At 39.8% G+C, this 22,092-nt stretch overlaps 2 protein-coding genes across 3 annotated transcripts; one reads left to right on the plus strand and one right to left on the minus strand.

The window, feature by feature from the left end:
* Nucleotides 1–4,194: 4,194 nt before the first annotated feature.
* Nucleotides 4,195–7,917, plus strand: LOC121996782 (receptor homology region, transmembrane domain- and RING domain-containing protein 1-like). The gene is made up of 4 exons (XM_042550895.1): nucleotides 4,195–4,540; nucleotides 4,627–4,869; nucleotides 6,750–7,145; nucleotides 7,508–7,917. The coding sequence occupies exons 1-4, from the start codon at nucleotides 4,300–4,302 to the stop codon at nucleotides 7,588–7,590; spliced, it is 963 nt and encodes a 320-aa protein (XP_042406829.1). The 5' UTR covers nucleotides 4,195–4,299; the 3' UTR covers nucleotides 7,591–7,917.
* Nucleotides 7,918–8,385: 468 nt separating this feature from the next.
* LOC121996783 (E3 ubiquitin-protein ligase UPL3-like) lies at nucleotides 8,386–21,780 on the minus strand. Of its 2 annotated transcripts, none has more exons than XM_042550896.1 (17): nucleotides 20,619–21,780; nucleotides 20,083–20,193; nucleotides 19,831–19,947; nucleotides 19,163–19,330; nucleotides 18,925–19,086; nucleotides 16,727–16,975; nucleotides 16,526–16,647; nucleotides 14,244–15,657; nucleotides 12,357–12,458; nucleotides 10,549–12,138; nucleotides 10,233–10,463; nucleotides 10,043–10,147; nucleotides 9,418–9,498; nucleotides 9,256–9,324; nucleotides 9,040–9,168; nucleotides 8,822–8,944; nucleotides 8,386–8,744 (listed from the first exon to the last, which is right to left on the minus strand). In XM_042550896.1, exons 1-17 carry the CDS (start codon nucleotides 21,507–21,509, stop codon nucleotides 8,679–8,681), a joined length of 5,730 nt encoding a protein of 1,909 aa, XP_042406830.1. In that variant the 5' UTR covers nucleotides 21,510–21,780; the 3' UTR covers nucleotides 8,386–8,678. The 2 variants fall into 2 exon arrangements, with proteins under 2 accessions (XP_042406830.1, XP_042406831.1); XM_042550897.1 differs by having other exon boundaries at nucleotides 12,357–12,446; nucleotides 20,619–21,779.
* Between the last annotated feature and the right edge of the window lie 312 nt (nucleotides 21,781–22,092).

The raw sequence follows: 22,092 nt of genomic DNA on the forward strand, positions 1-22,092 counted from the left end.
TGGTCAACCTTGACCAAAAGGATATTGCACCAACATCAACTCCTACACAAGCTTCTACGCATCCAATCGGCTTTCCAACTGCTTTGCTTCCTACTGCTGCTTCATAGAAGTCTGTCTACCACCAAGCCGCTCCTCCGAGTCATCCAATCATCTCCGGTTGACCGACAGTAACACACGAGCACTCTTAATTGCTGGTAATATTTTTAAGTGTTGCACTTTTTTATTGCTTTAAAAAGGGGAAGTGTAGGCTATTACATTGTCCCTATCTCTTGTATTCGATCATCTCTTCTGGCAGTTCCGTAAAAGGCATTTAGTGAATTATCTATTGATAGATCTGTGGGACCTGGATCTTGGATTAGGAGTCATCGAAGACTCTGAATCAAGTAAAACCGACCATGTTTGATTTTCCGCTATGCACTTTGTTTTTCAAAACCAAAAAAGTCAATTTTCTAAAACCACATGATTCCCCCCCCCCCCCCCCCCCTCCTCTCACATGTGTCTTGATCCAACATAATCAATGTTTGGTACTAACTTGGTTTGACATTCGGGTACAAGCATGAACTAACTATGTGTGTTGAATGTTGGGCCGGTTAGGAAGTCAATGACTATCATTATGCCTCTACCATTGAATAGACCTATGCATGTTGAATGTCGGGTGAGTTATGTTAAATTTTACCTAAGTGAATTAGTCAACATTTTCAAATCCTCTTTTTGCTACATACTCAAGTGTGTAATAGATGAATAATATGTCGATCTGAAGTCGTCGGATGTTAATAGAGAATCTGTAACCACCCTGACAGAAACAGTCGACCATTAATAGCCAACGGCTATCCATTATGCTTAGGGCATTGAATAGTCATTACTTAGCATTCAATACAACTAAGGGATGGAGCTTCTATATAAAGAAGTTATGATCTTAAGTAGAAAGAGATACATAGAATATATAATTCATCCACTTTCATCCCCAACAATTTCTTCCTCTATGTCATGCATTTCGCTTGGGAATTTTCCTATGATAATGTTCGGGTACTAACTTGGTTCACCATGAATAATCAATGTTTGGTTGTGGACATGATTTTACCATTGTATCCTAAGAAACAAACGTCCAACATAACCTCAAAACATAGCTGGAGGAGATAAAATTATTTTAAGGAAACTCTATCAAATGCAAGCCTTATTATCTTTCTCTCCTAACTTAGCACTCTTCAATGACACCCACTCGAATTCGGCCGATTCGGTAGTCGGGCGACACAATCAATCGACATCCTTTCAGTAGCTCGGTCGACTCGGCACTCGTCCACTCAACACTGGCTAGCTTGCCACTCAGGAGCACTCGATGTAATGACTCGACAATATACTCGAGTAACACTTGGCTTCCCACTCGGGCTTGGAAAGCACTCAAGTCGCTCCAACCTCACAACACTCGAGAGGACTCAGCACTCAACCAGCAATGTCCCATAAGAACTCAGACAACCTAGCAGATCAACCTAACTAACCCAACTAACAACAATTTTGATTCCATGTAACTCCGACATCAATTTTCGTAGTAAGATTGTCTAAGTCTCCACGGGATGTCCAATTTTATAGAGGGTGACAGACTTGCTATAATAGGGTAAGGGATCAATTTCTAGTGGGTACATGCCCTCGGGGGAAAAAAATCTCTCCCACCACTAGCCAACTTGGCGGTCGATTATAAGCTAAACTCATGATTTATCTCCTTTTACATAACTTGAGGGCGGACTATAAGGGTGGCTAGGACGAACTTAATATATTACTAAAAAAATGATAATCTCAATTAGCCTCATTAACTATCCCTGGGGTGACCGACCCGACTCCATGGAAGCTTTCTACCAGCCACCAGGATAAATCGAGAAGTACATGCGGCGACCAGCCAAGAAGCCCACAACATCCTTTGGTTGCTCTCCCTATTTGGAGGAAAAATTCCTACAACTATGCCATAACTGAGGATCGAACTACGGATACCTAGATGATAATCTGAATATCCTATCACGATACCATAACCCCGAGAACGAACTTAATATATTACTAGAAGAGTAATAAGATGGTCTAACACACACACACACACACACATATATATATATATATATATATATATATATATATATATGATCCGGATGCAGGCTAGGATATATGAGGGGGGCATTTGGGTCATTTCAGACATTAGGGTTTTAGTGCTTTTAAAGAAGCACTGTTTAGAGGAAAAACGGAGGATGGGTGCTTGTGAGCCGCCAGGAGAGGCATCTTCCTCCCCCTCTCGGGCTTCTCGCTGACGCCGGCTGTCGGCCTCCGCCTCCTCTCCTTTCCCTCCGGCCGCAAGCACCTCCTCTTCTCCTTGCTTACGCGCGTTGCCGCGGGCTCTCTCGCCTTCGCCACTTTGCTCTTCGCCGGCCCTCGCCGCGGCTCCTCTTCTCCTCCTCGTGATGCTACCACCAGACGGACGCGACACCACCTCCCGCGGCTGCCGCAGCCTCCTGCGGCCGACGCCGCCGCCTCCTACGGCCGGCGCAGCCTCCTGCGGCCAACGCCGCTGCCTCCAGCGGTCGGCGCCGCCTCCTACAATCGCTGCCTTCTCCTTTCCCACCTTCTCCCACAGCCGCTGCCTCCGGCGGGCGCTACTGCCTCCAGCAGGAGCCAACCGCTGCCGCTACCTCCGGCGGGCGCTGCCGTCCTCGGCGGCCATCACCGTTGCCTCACGCCGCCTCCGGCGACTACGGATGCCACTGCCGACGCCCCCAGCGAGCATCGACACTTCTTTCAACGACCACCAGTGCTTCCCGTCGCTGCCGCCAACACCTACAGCAGGTGTCGGCTCCAGCGATAGTCGCTGCCACCTCTAGCGGTCGTCATTAGCCTCCGGGCAGCTGTCATTTGGGTGCTTAGGTTCGTATACTCCGACCTTTGAGTCGAGATGACCTTCGGCCTGCGAGCCGATGTGGTGTCGACCATCGAACCGACGTGTTTCGCTATCTGCACCGATATTATGTCTATGTGTTATTGGTATTATCCGGCCTGTGTGTCGTGTTCTGGCCCGCGCATCGTTATTATATTCCGGCCTGGGTGCCGATGTCACATGTCGGTCGTGTTGCCGCTGTACTCCGATTGTATCACCTTTCAGATCCATGTCGTATTCGGCTCCATGTCGTCACCTCCAGATCTAGCTCCTCTTCGATCGGCTCAGATGCATCCATTCTTCTGGGTCAGGACAACTCGATTAGCAGCGCGACCGACTCATCGATCCATCCGAGGGCACCCCTCGGGGCCAGGGTACGTCGTTGTATTCATTTCGTACTTATTTTATTGTCCTATTATTATGTGGATGCTTATATGTTCGTGGGACCCACCTCGAGCATCGGGGTACCAGGGATCGGGGCAACCCGGTCACTGATTGCAGGGATTGTTGACCAGAGGACTTCCGGACGACTTGGTCAACACAGGAGACAACTCATCAGCAGGGTCATGGGGATATAGTCAACTTTCCAGACATGTCATTCCGACAGGTTCGTCTTCTCAACTTCCCGACAGAATCAATATATATATACGCACGCGCACGCGTGAATGAAACCGAGATAATCTCCGACCTATATTTAACGAAACACTTTCATTTAAATTGTCCCTAGGACGTTGTAATGACTAGCACATGAGATATTATCATTATGAGCTTTAGGATTCAAATTTTGACATAGTTAAGGTAAATACCTTCCTCATATGTTAATCACTATTCAAAAACTAGTAGTCATCCGTGATTTACTTCCTCGGGGACGCTGAGGACGAGTGTAGTCGATTTTTCTAATTTTGACTTCCATTTAAATTAGTCAAAATTATTATACATAAAATATTTTATATAAATTTTTTTATCAACTTAATTAATATTTTTCAATTTTATTTAAATTATTTTATTTACTTAAATTTATTATAAAATATTATCATAACAATCATTAAATTTCTACAATAATAAGTTTATGATAATTTTAATCAATTTTTAGTTTATTGGTTTGGCAAAGGAAAAAAAATCAATTCAAAAACACATTGAAAAAATTTAAATCGAAAGAAATTCAGACCGTTAAAAATTATATTTTGAATAAAAAAAATTATGAACTCGTCCAGTAATTTTTACTTAAATTACAAATCATTAATAATTTGGAATTATTAATTTCCAACCCCAAACTACTACTTTATTCTTAATCGACCACTCGAACTTGGGTTAGTAGAGTCGAATGCGGGTTCGCCGACACCACCACCTGCGCTCGCTCCGATGGCGACACGTCAAGCTCGCCGCCGATGAACGCACGGCGACAGAAGAGCCGGTACAAGTCCCGCTCTAATGACCCTCCGATGACTCTTCGGCTACGCCCCAATCGTGACCTGACCGCCGCCTCTCCTGCCGCCGCCAGTTTCTTCCCCTACTCCCTCCTATTCCTCGTCTGTTGCTTCTCCTCCCTGACCCGCCCCTCCTCCGCGCTCGTCCACCTGCGCTCCAAGCCCTTCTCCTTCACATTCCTAGACGCTCCTGCACGCTTTGGTGATACTTCATTCCTCTCTGTCTCTCTCTCCGTGCTAGGGTTAGGGCGGCGGGAAGAATTCTCTAATTGCAGATGGCGTTTTCAGCTGTTCCGGTCGATGGATCCGGGATCTGCGGCTCGCTGCGCGTCGCGGAACCCCTTGACGCTTGCTCCGGTATCGAGAACAACTGGACGACTCTTGGCGACGGTGACGGAGGAGGAGATTCGAGGTTTGTCTTGATTTCCAGGGGTGTTTGCAACTTCGAGGAGAAGGTCAGAAATGCGCAGGATGCGGGATTTGGGGCTGCCATAATATTCGACGACCAGGAGAAGAGCAGCTTGTACTCCAGTAAGTGCCTAATGTGCCTATTTCTTTCCCACTCTTTCTTCGATGGATCTGCTGTGGTCTCTCTTCCATAAATATCTGCTTAAAATTCCCTCTTTTCCCACCTTTTTTATTCTTCCATCAATTTACGCTGATAATCGACTAGCAAGTTTTCGGCACTTTGAAGTCTTTGAATGTCTGCAGATTTTGTTAAATGATCTAAAGTATAGATTTGTATTTTGTCCCTAGCTAGCTAGTGAACCTATCTTCTCAAGCTGGTTAATGGATGTCAAAATGCCTCAAGATATGTCAAGTTCGAGGAGAATCTGCTTGGAGTTTGGTACAACAACAAAATGACACTTATAGTTTGACCCTTAATGTCATATCTTGATCAGTAGAACAGCTTGGGAGCAACAGAATCGTTAGCTTACACTATTATGAGATGTAGATAGGAGATTATTGTAATAGGTCCATGAGATGCATCTTATCAAGTCTGTGTGGTACACTAAATATCAGTCAATGGAAAATGTGGCCATTTTGTAGGAATCGACTTCTGATCAAAATATGAGTGGAAATTGTTATCCCCACTTGTTTGCTCTTTCATAATGGTAAGAACTAATCTTCTGAGAAGTTGAAACGAGCTTATAGAAGTCATTAGCGAATATCTCAATTGTTTGGCAACAAGATGATATTGGTTTGACAGGCTCAATTGAATGACAACAAAAGAGGATTCACTAGAAGTTCAGGTCAACAGAATAGTTTTTTGATGTGATTACTATGTCTGGTCATATATATATATATAGAGAGAGAGAGAGAGAGAGAGATTATATGTAATATCCTCGATTGTGCTAATCATAAGGATTTGGGTTTGTATAATATTTAGATGCACGATTGTCGATTGTATGTTAAATGGTTGTATTAACAAGAGTTGAATGTGTGAGATTATATATATATATATATTGTTATTATTATTGCCTTGGTTGTGCTAAGCATAAGGATTGTATGTTAAAGCTGATTTATATAGTCATACATGAGTCTGACCGAAATTGTTGGTAAACCTTTGTTATGGTTACCACAGTGATTCACAACTTGATATGTGATATTAAGGGTGGATAATCAATTTCCAAGCCATTTGAATTGCTTTGCAGCAAAGTTTCAAAAAACCTATGTAGGTGGCATATGCTTGCTTGACCTATTATCCCACATATGCAGTCCAGATTAATTAAAAAAATTATGATAAAAATGCTTTATATATATATATATATATATATATATATATATATATATATATATATATATATATATATATATATATATATATAATCAACCTAGTCAATCAACAATGCTATATAAAATATATATGACCAGACATTGTAAAATTTGTCTTAATCATCATAAAACCCAACTATTCCGGGTTGGCTATATGCAAGTATCATGCATACTATAAAACTTGCAAAGCAATCATATAAATGAACACTTACAAGTTACCATGTTAAAAACTTAGCTTAAAAAATCACCTCACAATCACAAGAACTAAACGGTTGAGAAGGTGAAAAAACATCACATAAGTCATTGTTATTTGAGAAGAAATGAAGGCAAGTGATATTTGTTTGTTTGTTCTATTTACTTCAATCTAAGCTGGTTCAAATGAACCACGGTCTCAATTTTTTGGGTGTCCGCAGATTCTGGTAACGTGTGAGAATGCTTGGTCCTGCCTACTGAAGACAACAGCACACAGGACCGTGTAGCTATGCAATGTGGTTCCTTGTCACAAGGCAGTCTAGACATAAACCACTTTTTAAAACATTGCTTTCTCTAGATGTTTCCTTTATGCAAAATTTCTATGTCATATCTGTTTCTTTTATCCTCTAACTCCTTGAATTTGCATGCTTCTGTTGCTGCAGTGGTTGGAGATTCTGATGGCATACATATCCATGCAATTTTTGTTTCAAAGATGGCAGGTGAGACTCTGATGAAGTATGCTCGAGGTGAAGAAGGGGAATGTTGCATAGGATCCTCGATGGATGAAGCTGCTGGAACCATCCTGGTTATATCATTTGTATCTCTAGTATTCATAATAATAGTACTTGCTGCATTCATGTTGGCTAGAAACTGTCGGCTTCTTCGACAACGAGCACAAAACTCACCAGCTAGCATGAAACGAGAAGCAGTTGAGCTACTTCCCTGCCTCACATTTAGAACTGCCTTTTTAAGTAGCAAACAGACAGCCGAGACATGTGCTATTTGCCTTGAAGATTACAGAGATGGAGAGTCTCTTAGAGTTCTGCCTTGTCAACATGGTAAGCATTAGTAATTATGCTTCGATGCAAATTTATAAGCTTTACTTGTTCTTTGTCAAATAAAAATCTATCTGTTTCTAGAAACTTGTTTTACTCTGCTTTTGAGAACTTATCTCTCGAGATTAATCTACTTTGTAGCTTTTAATATAATAGTTATAAAAGCTAGACCGATCCATCAGGTAAGCCAGAGAAAACTTAATTTAACCTTCATCTGCTTCAATGAGGTCTTGAAATGCTTCATCACTCTAGTTGTTTTCTTGGCTTTATTTCATAATTTCATCCCGTCTTTTCTTTTACAATCTGCACCTTTTTGATAATTATTAGACCCCTTATTTCAGTAACATTTCTAAGCACTTTTGCAGACTTCCATTTGGTGTGTGTGGATTCATGGTTAACCAAGTGGGGAACATTTTGCCCGGTTTGCAAACATAACATGCGCACATGATAATGGTTCTCCACTCGAGTACTTAACCCCTTCCATGTGGATATCAAAACCGTAACTCGATTAAGGTTTGTGGTTTTGAAGATATGCTGCTTACCGTCTCCAGGCCATCTACTGTAAGGGAGAGAAGTCAAGTCTTGGAGCTGAAGGCATCTGATTGTTAACCTACCTATTAAGTTAATCGGGGTAGTTGTTTTTGCCTGGTAAATACTATAATGCCGAATATCGTCACCCTTTGCATTCTGTTTTCTTGTAATGACTCATGGAATTTGGCTGTAGATCAATTAGATATTCATGATGAAACGAAGTCATGCAGCCGAGGATTATACATGATCTTTATCGTTTCATATCGCTAAAATAGATTGTTCGTGTTATCTCTATTAAAAAAAAAACCCTCCTCTCTTATGTGTTGGCTATGGTATCGGTTGATGAGTGAGCATTTCACCTAAATACTTGAGGTGCCTGGAGTAGGAGTTGAATTTGAGACTCAAATGAACTTTCTTGACAGAGGCAATTCTTTTATCATGAACTGAAAAACGAGAGGGCTTCGTTTCCCAATCCATTATCTAAATATTTTATCACTATGCACTACAACGTTTATTAGTGCAAAACACCCTACAGTATTTTTTACTGTCTATCAGATCACCCTTCAGATTAGCTCTTAAATTGTTTATACCGAGTGTTTTGACGCTAACAAAACGTTGAGAAGCAAAGTTTGAAGACTTACAGGCAAAACTACACTTACCAGTTAATAAACACAATGTATAACTTGCCTCGACAACTTTTGAATATAGCCGATTTCACACCATGTAAAGGGAGAACAACCCCCTTTATTTCCATATATAAGATGCAGTCATTCTTGAAGCGTTGAATCAGTTAATAGCTGTGAAAAACTTGCATTTTCTGGAAAACAGAAAAGTGTCGTCACTGAAGAACGGGGCATAGTCAGATAATTACATCTATAGATGAGAATATACAAAACAAAATATAATCGATTCGGCCTGATAATAAATCCTCTGGCATTAGCGACATCCACCAAAATCAGCAGTTGACACAATGATACCGAATCTTTTGTTGATCTTGTTTCAAGCTCACGAGAGATCAAAGGAACCCTGGCCTTCGCTGATGGCGTAAAGGATTCTTTTGTGCATGATTTCCTGCAGAAGGATTCCATCAGGAAACAAATGTAAGGAGTATTCAACGGTTAGAAGATTAAATTAACTACGAAACAAACCTTAGTTGAGTAGGGTGGGAGTTTGAGGTAATTTGCACAGGTCATAACACTAGGCAAATCATCATCCACCGATTCAGAGACCCCATTCTCGTTAGACGTCGGGTTAACTGCGGCTGCAGAAAGCTGACAGATGAAACACAGCAAAGAAGCAGCAAGTTTAGATCCGTCATATGCCGAAAGGTTTTATCTCAAACATGTTTGTGAAGATTTAGAATTACCTTCCTAACTATGGTCAGCTTTGGATTTAATGCTGCTAAACCACCAGGTGGAAGCCTTGGAGCACCAGTTACAAATTGGCAAAAAGCATGCTGCTGCTCTGCTGTGAATTCACCCATTATCTCAAGTAACTGCAAGAAATAAAAAATCAAAATATAAATAAAAACAATGGCAAAAAGAAAAGCAACTATAAGAAAAGCAGTCACAATTGAACTTACATTAATAATTGCAGGACTTTTAGCAGTGTACCCATGGTCAAACTTTATATTATCGACTAGAGAGTCAGGCTGCAGAATGCACAGTTGGTATTCCATTAATTCCTAGCAATTTGGAGGAATCATCAAACTTTACCGCCTACTTGCTATGCAAGGATAAGTTACCTCCCACAGTTCTATCCGACCGCAGATTAGGATGTCAAGTTCATGTGGAGAAAATATTTGTAAAGAGGAGATGTCAAAGACCTGAAAAAAAATAGGAAATGCTATTAGGGGAGGTTATGTAGTATTATCGACTGTGCAAAAAGATTCAAGTGATATATAAAATTAATAACTTTCAAAAAGGGGCACCCCTTTGATATTTTTGATAAAATAGGGTGCCCCTTTAATTTTTTGCCAAAAAGTTTTCATTATACTTCGTGAGGATCACAATAGTGTAAAGGTTTTTCATGCTAATGATAATCTAGATATTGAAAATTAACACCAAATATAATAAAATACAACACATTAATAATTATGTTGCATTGTTCATCTATTCATTATATGAATAATCATGCTTTCTGATATTATAATGACAATGTTTAATTAAATTATAAAAGCCATAATTTCCAAAAAAATATCTAAGCATGGATCTTATAGCCTGACAATTTTATCAGATGGTCCAATCTTTGAACCCCTCGCCATTTTTAGGGAGGATCTTATCTTGTTCAACCGCCTTGATCAGGTAAAGACCTATCAGTGAATTAAAACCGAAAGAACACAGAAGAAATGAGCATTCAGAAGCTATTACCTGATTGAAACCGGTTCTAAATGCTTCAATCTGTCTTATAATGCCTGTCTTAATAGTTGCATCAACTACTAAACTAACATACTCTTCCAAGTTGTTAACATCAACCTAAAAGTAACAATGATTAAAAATTCATCAGATGGCACGAACATTGAAAGAAGAAACAAATTAACCCAATTCTTCTAGTTTGTACCATGATATTTTCCCCTCCATCTTTAAGAATGTATTCAGGATAACCAGGAAGGGTAAAATATAAGCACAGGTCTTCAATTGAGGCACCTTGGAAATGTAAATCTGCAATTGCCATTTGATTATTACCAGCATTTGAATCCAGAAATTGTTTGTGGAGTACAAGGGCTTGCAATTCTTGCAATATCTTTCCAAACTCAGCATCAAATAAGAGAATGTCATGCAATTCAAGCTCCTGTGTTAAAAAGTTCATCTTAAACAACAAATGGTTGATTTGCATATAATATAACTGGCATATGAGGTTCAGTGTAGTGACTTACTTGGCCCAATACAAGTTTGTAGAATGCCATTGAAAGTGGCAAATCCAGAAGTCGGCCATCTTGTAGAGCTTTTGCCATAGTCTGACCAACCAAACGAAAATACTCTATAACCTTTGAAAACTGACTACCATCTGAAGCATCTGCACCAGGAGGCCAAGGACGGGGGAATAAACCAAGAGGAGATTGTACGATATCCTGTCTTCCAACAGGCAAATCATTGACTGCTTTCTTTTCTTGTAAACTATCATCATTCTCTCTACTATCTGTTCCATTTACATCGATTAGCATTACAGAACTCTCTGATGTAGTGTTGGTCCTCCATAAACCCAATTCAACCTTCTGCAAATCATGACTTAAAAGGGTATAGAATTCCAATGTCGGGCCCAGTCCAGTGCCTACCTCACCAAAATATTCTACTTCAAGGACAGCTTTTTGACTAACATACATTGTCATAACCTTTACAGCAGAGTCCAAGATACGGTTTCTGGCTATACGAACCTTTTGTCTTTGCAGTCTGCCAACTCGAACCTCTCTTTCACTAGTTGAATTCTGATTATCAGAATTCTGTTGTTGCTGAAGTCGATGCAATGCTCGAGAAAGGCCAAAAGCTGTTGAATAGAAATATTGCCTCCTGGTGTCAAATGGGAAAAGAAAAGGACATGCTTTTGTCAACTGGTAGCACCATGGAGGAAGGCTTCCACTACAAAGGGCAAGAGCATCCTGCATTTGCCGAGCCAGCTTTGGAGTTAACTTTCTATTCACAAACTCCTCAGGTGATACCTTCGGACCATTTCTATAAATTTCATCCAAATTAGAAATCTTTCCTTCTGCAAAATCATCAGTAATGGCCTGGGTTCTCAGATGGGCTGACAATTGATTTAAGCTATCCAGGACACGCAATAATGCTAATACATTATATGTGGGATTGTTTTTTTCAAGATCACAAGGAAGCTCCCCTTGCAAGATGCTATCAAGAAGGGACATTCCTTGAAATTTTTTGTGACTAACGAAATCAGAAGTAGATGCAGGTTTGAAAGACTTCGAAGAATTTGAACATCCTTGTGAAGTTTTGTCAGCCTGCCCATCAGCTTTTTGGTATGTTATCATAAATATATCACTCCAGAAGCTATTGTCATCACTAGGGAATTCAGATCCGTTGAGCTTCTCATCGTCGTCCTCATCCATATTAAGTTGGCGCTGGAAAGCTTGATAAATAGTCAAGTGCTTGCTAAGCTGCTTTCCCCCAACTGTGAATATCAGCTTGTTCTGATGGTCACTTGAACTACTACCCGAGGCAAGTCCACGATAATCTCGGCCAACTCTTATACCTCTTCCACCTATCGAAGCAAGGCCTGCCATTGCAGCTGCAGCGAATGACATTGCTCCCCTTGAACCGAACACACTTCCTCTTCGAAACTCAGAAGATTCTGTGGCTCTTTCGGTGGCAGACCTGTCATTCAAGGTGGATATTGATTTTACCTGATTATCATTTGCTGAACAATCAGCTGCACCTTCATCAGAGGCATCACCAAGCTTGACATCATGTACCTTATCGGGTATACAAACAGGAAGAGAATCATCTCTCAATACCTGAAAGAGTAACAATTTCTAGCATCATTATAATTCAACTAAATAATAAGACATGAAAGTTACTAGATAGAATCAACAAATATTCTCTTCAGAGTATGACAACTTCAATTCTTTATCTTGAAGTTTGTTACATCTAGACATACAAAAACTTAGACTTCAATCAGTAGAAATGAGGCAAATTTATTCATAAAAAAGGTAAAATAGAAATATTTTAGCACCTCTTCATGATCATCTTCCTCATCAGAGATGTCATCATCTACAAGCATAAGTGTGTCATCCATCTCAACAGGAGACATGTCCAACTCATCCTGCATAAACCACTGCTAATTTTTATTTTAAAAAAAAATATTTAGGCAGAATCGGAGGGGGAAAAGAAACTAAAATAGTGGAAAAAGAAGAAACACTACAAAGAATTGGAACAAAAAATAGCAATAATCATTAGATTGAAGAACATAAATATGCAAGAAATTAGTTAAGCAACCACTAAAGTAATTGATACTGTGATTCAGAACATGTCTCATCAAAAATGCTATTTTTGACGAACACTTGAGTACATTTAAAGATTCATTTATTTTACACAGATTTTTAATGCCAAACTGACGGTCATGGATTAGATAAAGTGCACTGACAACTCTAAGCTAAACACTAATAGGGCACAAGAAAGTAATTGCATACAGAAAATGAAGGATGCACATCCCAATAGATAGTAGCACCACTAATCAGGATAATCAGAATGATCCATGAATGAAACTAATCGCCTTTTTGGTTGATATGGATGATTCTCATCAAATTAGGTTTTGCAGGACCATTTGGGAAGACTTTGAAAATTTTCAGATTGCAAGGGAAGCTTTAAGGTAGAGTTAAATTTGGGCTTAATTGAGGGGACAAATTGAGCTCAGATGGATTAGGTTTAATGAACAGGGAATGGTGTCAGTTCTAGAAAAGCAGACTCTTTTCGAAGCTACTCAGGATTAAACTCCACTCCTGGCTATGCTCCGGAAGTAATCTGGAATAGCTCCTCCAATTCATGATTGTTGTTCGCAGTCCGGGGCCTTAGCTCTCCTACCTTCGTGATTTCATCTCCCCTGGTGTGGTTCTTCCAGAGGGTCCCTCCTTCCATAGCTTTATTGATAATAACATAAAGCAACAAAAACAACAACCTTCATGAGAGGGGACCAGAGTGAACTGGATTGAACTTGGCACTAAACAAATATCATTATAAGCAAGTGCCCTATTGACTATTTGGTTGAGTTTGAGACCAGCTGATTGTGTTTGGTTTGAAGGGATAAATTAAGGTGGTTTTAACCCTTATCTTGTTCCCAGTACCATCTCCATATCTCTCCCATAAGCCAACCTCTCCTCATAGTGATTATGTTCTCATCTCGACAAGCAACCACAATGACAATCACATTTCCGTGAGCTTCCAATCACAATCCCATCTCTTAATTGTGCTTCTCCTTCCAAGCAGTCCAACCATCACAATTCTTCCTCATAAGTTTGTGTGAGATTCTCTATGCCACTCCCTTACATGAGCTATACCCCTTTGAGCAAATCCAGCTCACCAGCCTCTTCTCCCCACGACACCCCCTTCCCAATAGCTTCCTAATCTCTATTTTCTGTTGCCCTGGAGGGGGGAACAGTGCCAGTTACCTAAACCCCATGTGTCAGATTAGAATCGCTGATTTTTTTTTCTTTTCAGATCAGCAATGATAGGAGTTGATCATTCATTTAGTAAGTCATTATTTGGTTGATGGCTCATGTTTTCTGTGTGAATGCTCGGACAAGGTTTGTGCACATGGTCAAAAATCTGGTATTATTTAATAAATCTCATTTCTCCCGTATTTGCCTTTTCTGCTTTAAGAGAGTTATATGCCTGTGCTACGGGTTTACCCTTCTACAGAGTCATTTGCTAATGTATTTGATTTGAGATTTGTATTAAACCAAAGAAACTCAATAATAAAAAAAAAAGTTTACCATTAACATTTACGTCTCTTTGTCTAGTATGGGATTATGCTTGGGAGTAAAAAATGTTAGATATGTATTGTGAACTGTCCCAAGTGAAGTCCCCTAAAAACATATTGCAACTTCAGATAGAATGCACAGACCTCAGAGGTAGACTCGCTGTGTGAAGTTTTTATTTCTGTCTCTTTGTCTGAAGCAGCTCTTCTGCGGGCAGCATTTCTTGTTTGTGGTCCTCTTGATTCATCTGCACTACATTTCACAACAGCTTTACCCTTCCCTTTAGAAGAACTTGCACTTACTTCTGAAACATCTTTTTTAGCTGGAACTCCAATTGTAACTGATGATCTAGACCTGGTTGAAGGACGGTGTCCAGGAGTTGATGGTGTTGGAGCAGCAGATCCAGAAGTAACAGCAGCTACAGGATCAGAATTGCCAGCTGATGAAGATGACTTATGTGCTGAATCACTTCGCTGAACTCTTGGCCAGAGGAAGTCTTCAACAGCAGCGAGACTAGCTAGTGGATCAATAAGCACAACATTTGATGAATAATCACGAAGAGATTTTTCACCTTGTGCACGGCATAAACGCAGCTTAAAAGGATGACATAAAGCCCCTAAACCAGAGGAGAAGCGAGCACTTCCATAACTAGACCTAGCCAATGGGCTTATTGCAACTGGAAAATGTTCTAAAGAAGATAAAGCATTTTGAAGCTTTTGGACCAAAATGCTCATTGGAATTTTGCTACCATCCTTGGGTTCCAAAGGAAGAGCAGTTGCAACAAAACATTTGTACCTTCGGAGAGCTTGTTGCCGAAACTTTGGCAAATTGGCTTCAGAAACTTTCTCTTTCTCAAATGTCCCACAAGTAAAATAGTCTAACAATGCCAAAACAACCCCACTGCCAATAAACTCAAAAGTGGATACACCATCACCTTTTTGAAGTTCAAACAGCATCTCTGCTATCACTTCATTTAGTTGTTCCTCATTACTAGCAGATAAATCAAAGGAGTACACCCCAGAGGCTTTAGCTTTACCTTTAGTTTTTTTCTTTGCATTTTCAACAATGGCATTTAACTTAGAGCAAAGATTTTTGAGACGAATGAGATCTTCAGTGAATCCGGCTTCAGTTGCATCGGCATCTACTGGAAAATACTTATCTTTGAAAGCCTTGGCGAGGGAACTAACTGTAGAACGAAAATTTAAATTTGCCAATGGCGCTTCGCTTGTAGTTGGAGAATTAGAAACTTCTGATATAGATCCTTTTGAGTCATAGGGTGAGTTATTTTCCGTGTTGGAAGCACCATTCCGTCGTTGATTACGACGAGAACGCCAAGGTATTCCAGGAGAAGGATCACTGTCCTTTTCAGAGATTGGCGGAAGAGAAGGAACAACACTTGAAGATTCTAAAAGTATTAGTGCATCAACAGCATGAACAACCCCCTCCCTGACAAACATCTTGGAAAATGTTCCAGGAAGCTTATCCATAAGAATCTCTGCAATCTGAAGAGCAGGAATCAACAATTGTGGGTCTTTACATGCTAAAATGCCAGCTATAAAACTGCAATTGAGTAGAATGAAATTTATTATACTTTCAAAACAAGTTAGCAAATATGAAAAATTGTTAATTAAGAAAGTTTAAGAATACATCATAAGAGGTAAACCACTTCATATAATTGTGAATTTTCAAAATCCAATTAAATATATAACCTTCATATTATTTGGATTGGATAAACATACTTACCATCTTATTTCAATTATAGAAAAATATTGTTCATTGTGCACCTACTTTGCTTGCGGACTTACTCTGTGGCATGGCACTTGAGTAAAATAAAAGTTAAATTACTAGCGCCTTAAAAATTGTGGCCAAAACTCTCTGTTACCTTAATTATGTCAATGTGGATTTGCCATGTGGTATTTCATTGTAAGCAAATGGATAGTGTTCCATGACTTGCACTAATATGTACAAGTTATCTAGATGTGGCATGACATGTGGGGATAGAAGGTTGCGCCACAAATGTCACACATATTCTAAATTTAGAGGATTTAATAGCTAAGTCATCTGCTTGCATATTGTGAATAATCTTCATATGAAGGTCAGTAGAATTAAGGAGATATTCAGATTTTGGCCATAATTGAAACATGATGAGAGGTATATACGTACAAAAATTTAGAAAATTAAAGGCTGAGCTATATTTGAGAAGAAGATACATATTCTAACTTAAGATGACAGATAGCCAAGTGATCTGCTATTGTCACATGACAGGGAAGGAAAATTAAAGTGGCATTCAACTTTTGGCAATGATTGTAACAATATGAAAAGAGTATGTACGACTATTTAGAAAATTAAAGGTTAGGCTATATTTGAGAAAAACTTCAAAGTTCCAGGTAGATACAATATTCACACTAAATCATAAGAACAGTTATACCTAGATATGTTTGCAACAGTAAGCAATGCCTGGATCATATCCGCTGAGTTGAAATACATCAACTTTGCAATAATAGACAAACATTTATGACGAACAGGACCGCTTATACTGGAAGAATACACCTGAACAACAACAAATGGAAGTGTGAGAAACAGAAAAGGATTCTAAAAAATAGTTCAAATGACAAAAAAATGGCAGTACTTGTATGATAACAGGAAGCAGATCCATTCCAAATTGCTGCAGAAGTTCAGGTTGCTCTTGCAATAATTTCCCATGAGCTGATACTTCTGTAGTAGTTTCACTAGATCCATCATGCTTGCTAGAAGTGCAAGCAAGAGAATTTTTGGTAGCTGTTCCTTTCACAAGTACATTAGAGAGCATTGGCAAAGAAACTGTTCCAATGGGCAAGGAAGGCAGAAGTTCATCTACAAGGTTCACTGTTGCATAAACCTAAATGATTTGACTAGATTAAGTTAATATCCAAAATGTCTAGAATAGAGGCCTTAGAATGGAGAACTAAGGTGGAAAGAAATCCAAACCAAAGGTTAATGACATGTGCTGAAAGAAAAAAGAAAACATCACCATTGCGATACTAAGCGATCACTTATGAAAAAAGATGAAAGATACTAATAAAGGCTGCCCAGTTGGACAGCACTATAGGGCCTAGAAGCTCTTTGAAAACAGAGCAAAAAAATTCCACCATTTTTGCAATTGTACATTTGAATACTTAAGAGACTCCAAAGATAACCAAAGCAATCAGTAGAAAATAGAGAACAATATGTTCTCCCAAAAAGTTATACTAATCATAGCTAACTTTTGTATACTAATTTACTGAACTTTCCAAAAAAAAATTGACATAGACCTAAACTCACCACATAGAAGTTCTTGGAACACCTAAAGTTAGAACTCATCCAATATCCTTGTAGAAAATTGGGTTTCAATCTACTTCCAATGTGCAAGAAGCCAATGCCCTCCTCCATCAAGTCCAGCAGCCTATCCATAGCTCAAAATACAGACATGCTGTGAGAGAGGGAGTCCTGGCACTTCTGGGCATTGTTCTTGCTTTCATTATTTGTGTAACACATCCAATTTTGTTATGATTACGTGTTGCATATGTTCCCCCTAAAAGCCACCAAGAGATTGAATAAAAAACATTTTGTTCTGATTTGGCTACGTCCAAAAAAGAATCAAGCTATGCTATCTATCTTCAGGAAGATCAGAACAGAGAAAATGTAAATGTCTACTAAATCTAGCAAAGGGTCAAATTATGTTGTCCATCTTCCATCTAGGCTTTTCAAGTGTTGCCTTTTCCCTATAGTTTATTGTGCATTGATATCTGTTAGTTCTGTCTTCTTCTACAGAGATTTTTTCTCCTCAAAAGAGAAGACAATTTTAAGAAAATCCAATCACTAAATTCAATCGAGATAGGGAATGGTTACTAGTCAGTGACGCTTAGATCATTTCAAATCTATATTTAGACCATGGTTGTTATTAATAAATGGTCAATTCTCAGGAAACGCCAGTCTGGAATTAATTTGAAAGAAGTCAGTGCAATTGAACTCCCTCAAATCACTGATTACTTTTATAATGAATTTCTAACCAGATGCAATTATCCCAGGTCTAGAATTACAGAATTTGGAGCCACAGGTCACAAGGATTACTTCTGTTTCTTCTACAGAGGTATTTTCTCCTCAAAAGAGAAGTCAATTTTAAGAAAATCCAATCACTAAGAAATTCAATCAAGATAGGAAATTGTTAATAGTCAGTGATGCTTAGATCATTTCAAATCTATATTTAGACCTTGGTTGTTATTAATAAATGGTCAATTCTCGGGCTTCAATACTCTGGAATTAAATTGAAAGAAGTCAGTACGATTGAACTCCCTCAAAGCACCTTTTATTATGAATTTTTAACCAGAGGTAATTATACCAGGTCTAGAATTACAGAATTTGGAGCCAGAGGTCACAAGGCTCCCTTGCCAGTAAGGAATAACTTTCCACAAATTAAACCTAACTGCCAACACCAAGTGTGCAAATAAGCAACCTTTAACAAGCTTACATAGTTTACCAATACAAATTAACAATTGAAGAGTGGGAAATCAAAATAAAGTAAAGATGATTGGCAAAATTACAAAAGTGCTTTAAAAATTAAAGAAAAAAATTTGTGATCTTAGATCAATTTGCACAAAAAATTAATCGATACAATATTAAATGTAAAAGAGACTCCAATAATCCTACATGGAGAAATTATGTTAGCATTGGTAACTGATATTCTTCAGTCTAGCCATGTTTCTATAACTTTATTTTGTAAAATAAACAGCTGATTGCTCTAGTCAACTGAATTAGCAGTGAAGGACACTGAACAGCAATGCTCTCAGAAAAGTAAAGAATGAGAGATACCTGCTCAGGTGGCCTAGTCATGGCAGGTGAAACAGAAGAACCAGAAACAAGTGCAGAACTCAGAAGAATATCTTTAAGAGTACCACTAATTCCTAAAAGAAGAAGGCTTTTAGCTGCTAGAGGAGATCCACTAGCGCAAGTTGAAAGGAGACGGATTAAACCCTGAATAAACAGTATATATAATAGTGAGATAAACATGAATCAAGCCTTCCTTAGTAATTCAAAGCAGTATATCTACCGTATATGTAGAAGTACTCAGAGAGACTTGTCCTCCTGAATTGCTGAGGGAAATCAGTCCTGCTGCTTGTGCAAGCAATCCATGATTACATAACTCGTCTAGTTTGTCAGGGCACGATGCAAATGCTTCTGCAATTCTTGTCAGGCAAACAGAAGCATGTTCTACAACCTTCCATCAGAATTAGCAATGATTCAGCAGCAAATAGAAACATTCAAAAAGTGAAACAAAAAAACACATTGAGAATGGATTCTGTAGGTTAAATTTTTTGAAATGACATCTTGAATTATGAGAAGATAAGAAAGTAAAACATAACAAATAAAGAGCTGATGGAAGTAGAATAAATAATATTTTATTGTGGTTTATGCATAATGGTACTAAATAATCCTTATTGAATGTTAATTGACCATCAAGTAAGTCATTTCTAAACCAAATAAGTTCACAGAACATGTATATCCATGTAACTTCTGTAATGATGTGCCAAACAAGTTTTTGGAACTCTCTTCGTTATCAAAAAGGGAGAAATATAATATTTCTTATATTACCTATTTTACCAAAATGAAAAAACTGGGGGAGCCTTACACTCCTTTGACATAAACATCAATAAGTTGTCATGGTCCTAGAAGCAACACTATTTTCTTTTGTGATGACAAATTAAATATTTAACTTACCTTTGCATCATGATAGTTAAGAAGGTTGGTCAACAATGGAATTGCTTCCATGACAAAATCAGCTGCATCGGATGGGAGTTTCTTGCACATATTTGCTGCAGTGGAGAGAGCCACTCTCTAGCAAGAAGAATAAAAAATAGACAGAATGTAGAAGTAAGAAAATACAAACATTTTAAGGAACAGAAACACTACAATCCAGCAGCAATTAAACAAAAATGTAATCAATGTATGAAATAAAGGGTTTAATTTTACCTGAACTCCTGTGGAAAAGAAGTCTAGGTAAGACAGCACTGCCATAAGCGCACCAGCACGTAAACAAGCTGTTGGGTGTTCTTGTGATATCTTCTTCAGAGCTTGCAGTGACTGCAAAATATATGAGAAACTTAAATGGAAGCAGTAAAGGTAATCTGGTTCATAGCACATGTTCTTCATCCTACCTGTATGCTTCCAACATTTCAAAGTATAAAAAGGGAAAAAAGATAGATGAAAAACTACAAAGTTTAAGCTTCATGCACATTTTAATAAGGAAGATCAAATGTTAAACCTAGACCTAATACGCAGAGAAACAGATGTACAAAGTAGATGCTACATGCAACATAACCAATCCATCAGCACTAAAATTAAATAGAAGGGTGTCTATGAAGATTTCAGAACCACATTAGGCATCATCCCTATGCTTTGTTATCAAGGACAATCAAATTGAGGGTATTTACCTTATATGTCCATACAAATTATGGTCCAGCCAGTAGACAAGTATACTCATATACTATTGGAACATAGAAACTCACCTGTTCAGCTAGGTCCATGTACTCTATAGTGAGAAGGCGGGCGCAGAAGCAAGGAACAGCACCATATCGAACAACAGACGTGCATGAAGCAGGCAGGACATCACACAAGTAGGTGAGGGCCCTGGCCGCGAGTAGCATTATGTCAGGGTTGCTCTCGTGGTTAAGAAGTCCCACAAGCACTGGCACAAATGAGTCCATCGCTATCGACCCAAGAGAATCCTCAGTTCCGATGGACAGCATCTCACAGAGCTGGTTCAGGGCATCAAACTGCTTATCCTCCTCGCCATCAGCACGAAGACCAGCTAAGATCTTTTTCAGCCGCCCACTCTGCTGTGAGGAAGAGGCTGGCAGGGCAGACGGCGGCAGGAGATCATCAAAACCAGCACCCAATTTCCTAAGAAGCCCCTGAAGGGCGCTGCTAGCTGATGTCAGATTCTGATGGAGGATACCGAGACTACCCTCGCCATCGTTATCATCGTCAGCTCCTCCGCCATCAAAACTCAACCCTAACATCCTCTCGGCGTCCCTATCCCTGTCTCTGGACCTGGATGCCCCCGCCTCCTTCCCTCTGTCGGCAGCATCCCGATCGCGGTCAGCAGAGGACTGGTGACTCTTGCCGGAGCTGCGACGGCGACGACCGACGGAATCTCCAGCGGAGGAGTCCATGGGAGGGGCAGTGACAGTGGCGGCGGCAGCAGCAGCAGAAGACGAGAAGGAGGGAGGAGACAACGGAAGGTTCTGGGAACGGCGTGAGCGCGTAGAGAGAGCCGGGGGAGCCTGGGAAGAAGCAGTGGCGGTGCGGGAGCGTTTGGCGCGGCGAGTGACGGGTGATGTCTGAGAAGAGGGCGCCGACGAGGAGGCCTCCGCCCGCTTCCGGCTACGTGTTTCCATACAAAGAAGAAAAACCTCCCTCGCCGCAAGGCGGCGGCGCCGATCAAGAATCGGCCGCGGGCATCTGCGATCTGAGGCCCCCCAAAAAATAAAGCAAGGTAAAGGCGAGAGCTTTACGGGGTCGATCGATCGGAATCCGACAAATCGACGGAGATCGGCGGAGATCTTGACGCGACGGGTAGGTTTTCTGGGGTTCGCGCAGTCGGCGATACGAAGGAGATGATTTCAAGGGTTGGGACCGACTCGATGGAGAGATCGTTGGGTCGAGGGGCGAGAGGGGAGGGGATTAAAAAGCTCACCAACGCCTCGCATCCGCTCGTTTCCGATCTCGGCGTCCACGGACTCACACAATAACTACTGGGCTGCTCGGGCCCACTTATTGCATTGCAGCCCAATAACATCTTCTTATACCTCATAACGTTTAATTAAGTTTTAATTAAAATTTAATTTGGTGCTTACAAAAATTAAAGGGCTCTGCATATTATAATTATTTAGATTTTTTTTCGAACTATTCTTTTTTTTTAATTGTTTATTTGGCGACATTTAGATAAATATTCTTTTCCTTTTTTTTAATTGCCGTTAG

The sequence above is a fragment of the Zingiber officinale genome, chromosome 6A (genome assembly GCF_018446385.1).
Source record: "Zingiber officinale cultivar Zhangliang chromosome 6A, Zo_v1.1, whole genome shotgun sequence".
NCBI lineage: Eukaryota > Viridiplantae > Streptophyta > Magnoliopsida > Zingiberales > Zingiberaceae > Zingiber > Zingiber officinale.

Coding starts and splice junctions, on each gene's coding strand:
- LOC121996782 (XM_042550895.1), top strand. CDS start 4,300: ATGAACGCACGGCGACAGAAGAGCCGGTACAAGTCCCGCTCTAATGAC. Junction 4,541..4,626: donor AGACGCTCCTGCACGCTTTG/GTGATACTTCAT, acceptor TGGCGTTTTCAG/CTGTTCCGGTCGATGGATCC. Junction 7,146..7,507: donor AGTTCTGCCTTGTCAACATG/GTAAGCATTAGT, acceptor GCACTTTTGCAG/ACTTCCATTTGGTGTGTGTG.
- LOC121996783 (XM_042550896.1), bottom strand. CDS start 21,509: ATGGAAACACGTAGCCGGAAGCGGGCGGAGGCCTCCTCGTCGGCGCCC. Junction 19,331..19,830: donor TTAACTATCATGATGCAAAG/GTAAGTTAAATA, acceptor TTCTGATGGAAG/GTTGTAGAACATGCTTCTGT. Junction 16,976..18,924: donor TGACTAGGCCACCTGAGCAG/GTATCTCTCATT, acceptor CAAATCATTTAG/GTTTATGCAACAGTGAACCT.